This window comes from Montipora capricornis, chromosome 10 (assembly GCF_036669925.1).
Source record: "Montipora capricornis isolate CH-2021 chromosome 10, ASM3666992v2, whole genome shotgun sequence".
Taxonomy (NCBI): Eukaryota; Metazoa; Cnidaria; class Anthozoa; order Scleractinia; family Acroporidae; genus Montipora; species Montipora capricornis.
Window position 1 is genome coordinate 69,358,076 of NC_090892.1, and position 5,000 is coordinate 69,363,075.

At 40.5% G+C, this 5,000-nt stretch overlaps 1 protein-coding gene across 5 annotated transcripts in view; it reads right to left on the bottom strand.

Annotated features, from left to right (window-relative positions):
* LOC138022244 (uncharacterized) overlaps window positions 1-5,000 on the bottom strand; it is a 57,423-nt gene that overhangs the window by 5,822 nt on the left and 46,601 nt on the right. For all 5 annotated transcript variants that reach the window (XM_068869322.1, XM_068869323.1, XM_068869321.1 and 2 more), the window contains 3 exons: window positions 4,758-4,861; window positions 3,553-3,636; window positions 2,755-2,894 (listed from right to left, as the gene is read on the bottom strand). In XM_068869322.1, the coding sequence (XP_068725423.1) occupies window positions 2,755-2,894; window positions 3,553-3,636; window positions 4,758-4,861 (328 nt within the window). The remainder of the gene's footprint in view (window positions 1-2,754; window positions 2,895-3,552; window positions 3,637-4,757; window positions 4,862-5,000) is intronic.

Consider the following 5,000-nt stretch of genomic DNA (forward strand, 5'->3'; position numbering starts at 1 on the left):
CTGATTTTGGGGCTCATTTTGTTGAAACTCAAGCACGCTTCCAACAGGCCTGTGAACCCTTCCTGCTTACAGAGCAATACTAAAAAACTTCTCCCATATCACATTTCAACCTTAAGCTCGAAAATTCAATACACAACATGATATTATAATTCACAAAGGCAGAAAATACCACAGAATCCTTTTCCAGCGAAAAATTTATTGAAACAAACAACATATTTGCTCTTAGAGGCGAAAACCTCTTCCTATTTCATTGCGTGCGTGAAGACAAGAAACTCAATCGTGTCAAATTACCATGTACTTCAGGTAAATACAGCTCACTTTGATTTCTGCTCGACGGGCGATAGATTGTTGTCGAAGTCCATTACTCGTCGCTTTTACGATTCCAGGTATTTGTTTTCACCGCCCGCCTAGTTTATCCAACTGACTTTCCATTATTGAGCTCCATAAGGGTATATTTTGTTTAAGATCCACTAAAACGCCATTTGCGTTACATGACTTTCGACGCCATTGCAGGTTAAGTTTATCATTCTACTGTGTCCACCAGAGAAGTCTACGTATTTCCACTACCCTCTCTATCCTAAGAAAATACGGGCAGAGGGCTCTATGCAGAAAGACACCACTTAGCAGGGGACTGACGGGCAAGACTTTTACCGACACGGAAAATAAAAAAAAACGAGATGCTTCTGTGAAGCATACACTGGGTTGCCTGTGGTACGTGCTACAGAAAATCAGAAGGCACTGAATTGTGTGGTATTGAAATACAGCATTCCAGTCTCTGAAGAATAACAAATAAAAGAGAAGCGAGAAACATTGGCTTCTGGGCTGACATGTTGATAATTTTCAAGTTCCCTCACAACTTCTTTTTACCACAAGTGTGCCCTCTGAGCATCTGAAGGCTTTCTAATACTAAAGTTCACTGAAGTTAATCCCTGCCGGGCGGGGTTAGTGTTTGGATGGGAGACCGAAACAATGTACCCCTCTTAAAACAGAAGCATCGGACCGAAAATACTATTAACTCTAACAAATGCGAACTCAGCAAGGTACAGATCTTGTTAGCTTGCTTTATGCAAGACAAATATTGATGAAAAAGCAAATAACTATTGATACACAGTTTTCAGAAAGAGCAGAAGGAAGTTTCCCGGACGGTCGATCGAGAATAAAATATTTACGACATGAAAACAACATTAATTTTGAACCGTGAATATAGAATATAAAAAGTTACGATCAGCGACAAACATTTTGGGAGATTTTTGCTACGTTCAAGTAAATTGCAAAATCGAAAAGTGACATGGCCGGAATTCAGCGGGCGCCGTGATTACGTTACCGCTGCATGTTTACTCGTCAAACAGTGAAGCATCTGTGTCAAATGATGGCAAGATACCGGGTTTTTAAAAAGTTTCTTTTTCTGTCAAGTGTTATAAAGTTTGACAATGAAATGAGCGAAGTCAAAACAAAGATCACAATCGCCCAACTCTTGTTTATGCAAAGTCAAAATTTACTCTCCAAGACGCGTACGACGTTATTATCACCAGGTAATTCCATCATTTTGGAAATAGCAGCTACTTTATTATTCATCTGCGTCACAAGTTTTCACTGATTTTGGGGCTCATTTTGTTGAAACTCAAGCACGCTTTCAACAGGCCTGTGAACCCTTCCCGCTTACAGAGCAAAACTAAAAAACTTCTCGCATATCACATTTCAACCTTAAGCTCGAAAATTCAATACACAACATGATATTATAATTCACAAAGGCAGAAAATACCACAGAATCCTTTTCCAGCGAAAGTTTTATTGAAACAAACAACATATTTGCTCTTAGAGGCGAAAACCTCTTCCTATTTCATTGCGTGCGTGAAGACAACAAACTCAATTGTGTCAAATTACCTTGTACTTCAGGTAAATACTGCTCACTTTGATTTCGTCTCGACGGGGGATAGATTGTTGTCGAAGTCCAGTACTCGTCGCTTTTGAGATTCATGCCTAGTTTATCCAACTGACTTTCCATTATTGAGCTCCATAAGGGTATATTTGTTTAAGGATCCACTAAAACGCCATTCGCGTTGCATGACTTTCGACGCCATTGCAGGCTAAGTTAATGATTCTACTGTGTCCACCAGAGAAATCTACGCAGTTCCACTACCCTCTCGATCCTACGAAAATACGCGCAGAAGGCTCTATCCACAAAGACACCACTTACCAGGGGAGTGACAGGCAAGACTTTTACCGACACGGAAAAAAAAAAAAAAAAAAGAAAAAAAAGAAAAAAAAGAAAAAAAAGAAAACAAACAAACTAAACGCAGACCTCGACTGGGTTTGCCTTATAAGGCAACCCAGTAAAAAAATAATCTACCCATTTTCCGACTGGGATGCCTACGGCAACCCAGTAATAAGGACAGTTATCTCCTCTTTTGATCTGAACTTATTTGATTTGTGAAGAATCCACAATCATAGCGCGAGAGCAAACTCCTTTGAACTCAAGCAAAGCTCATCAAATAACGCCGGCCTCCACACTTTTGTCTTCGTTGTTGGACGACCCCACTTCAACCAAACTTGGCCAAAACAGTAACATCCCCTCGATCGCTGGTCCGCATTCAATAACGTGTTCAGTACAAGCACCTCATAAAACAATCACCTAAGCCTCTCTAGTATGAAGCCTTTAATTGACTTGGCTTCTCTGCATTTCTGGCACGGCCTTTTTAACCTCAGCTATGAATGTGCTAATGCCATCAAACAGCACCTTGCACGATAACTCACCTGAGCCCCTCTAGTTTGTTCCCCTTGTTATGTTTGCTTCCCTGCATGTCTTTCAAAGCCTTCTCGAACTGATCCATGAAAGTGCTGATAGGTTCAAACAGTTCTTCTGAATCACTACTTTGTGGTTCACCAAAAGAAACCTCAAAAAAACAAAAATGCTGACAGCTAAAGTTGATAAACTACAAGCAACACTCCTTCTCGTACTCCGTCGCGCCTAATGCAGCTGAAGGCCTGGGCAAATGACTTCAGCATTTGTTTCAACATCCGTTCGATTTTGTTGGAATAGCGATGCTCAAAACGTTTGACATCGTAAACGAAATCAAAAGGTTGTGGAAGACGTTTGCTCGGGTCTTAAACAAACACAAAAAACAGAGAAATAAAATTTGAGAAATAAACACAGAAAATCTGGGGTACGAGTCATTCGCAGCCATTATTACTCTGGTGTATTTGTTTGTTTGTTTTTTCACATGATGCTCGATGGTTAAGAGAAAGACGGACTGTTTGTTGAGGACAATTCTTACGCAGGGGCGGATCTAGGGGGAGGGTGCAGGGGTGCGCATCCCCCCCCCTCCCCAAGATGATCTGCGGCTTTTTAATACAACTGGCATTCTGCAAAAAAAATACGTCACCAGTCAGCTACGACATTTTTTAGTAGTGCACCCCTCCTAAGAGAAATCCTAGATCCGCCCCTGATACACACAAATCACAAAAACTCAAATGAAAATAAAGTTTTCGGATTCAAAAGTTTCAAGAACAGCTTGCAGCACTCACATTTATGTCAATGCAACTCTTACTCACCAAAACCTTGTTGTAGATCTGCTTCATCTCTTTACACTTGTCGCACAAGTCGTTTAGCTTTTCTTCGTATTCGCTGACAAATGACTTTATTATTGGAAGGATGTTAAAGAAAAATAGCAGTGACACTAATCTCCATTTTGCAAAGCAAAGTTTTACAACATTACCCCACGTTTCAAGGAATCTATAACACTAAAAAGTTGGGATAATTGCGTATTTGTGGCAGCGTGTATTCCTTTAGAACTCCCCATTGTTAAGCTCTTAGGGGATATGTTCGAACAGGCCAGCCAGCCATCCCCTCTTTACTTGAACCCTTCTGCTTGCATCCAGGTGTGAATAAGACGTACAAATGAACTACCTTCCCGACAACAATAAATTTAATACAAATGAGATTCATATCTTGGAACAACGGATAAACACTTTTCAAAGTAAAAGATCATCGCTGTTAATGGAACACCTTCGGCAGTTGTGAAGAAGCCTCAAAGAAATTAAAGGCTTAAACACGTCTCCAACCCATGATCGTGTCATTTAGTATCCAGTCAACTAATACTCCGTCAAGTTTAGATTCAGATAGGCCTGAATTTCAGCCGCTTCCTCCTGACTTAGGGAGCGGGGGAGGCGGCTGAAATTCAGGCCTACGCGATATAAAAGTCAATAATCTGTTCTGACTGTGAATAATCTGTTCTGACTGTGAATAGATCACTTATGTTTTACTAAGTGTTCCCTGTTGTACAAGAGCGGTGAGACCACTGAGGCCTACGATTTACAGCCCCTAACCGATAATACCAGATAATCTATCCATTTGCAGATGTCATTACAAAGGCAGCACTTTCTCCTCATTAATTAACCAAGTGTTGTTCCACGTGGAGTTTGAGCCCACGACCTTTCGCACAGTATGCACTCCAATGGAGCGTTTTCACTCACGTGACCAGCAGCCATATTGGATTACTGAAGCAAAAGAAATTATTTGCATAAAAATAGAGTTCAAATCCCGGAGGAATAGTTTGGTACACAATCATGACCGCCATTCCTTTGTTTTGGAACAACAAGATGGCCGCCGTCACGTCAGGTGAAAACGCTCTATATACCCAAATGACTAAGCCAACAGGTCAATGGTAACCGTTTCCGTGGCGTAATTATTTTGCTTAGTTGAGAAGCGCTAATGTAAAGAAAACTTATAACTTATCGTGCAACGTTGCAAAGGATACGTCGACATCGTTGTGAAGTTTCACATCCAGAGGATTTGTCTCTTTTCGCTTCAGGAAAAGGTCACTAGAAAGTTTCTTTATTTTAAGTAGATCTTTCCTCATCACTGAAAAAAAAAACAAACTCCAAATTAAAATGTCAAGCTGTTATCTTCATGGTTGTAGGTTTGGGAGACTACTGTGTTAACATCTGTGAAAACCAGAAACGATCGGTAAAGAGATAAATTAGTATGGGTAATCAAATGG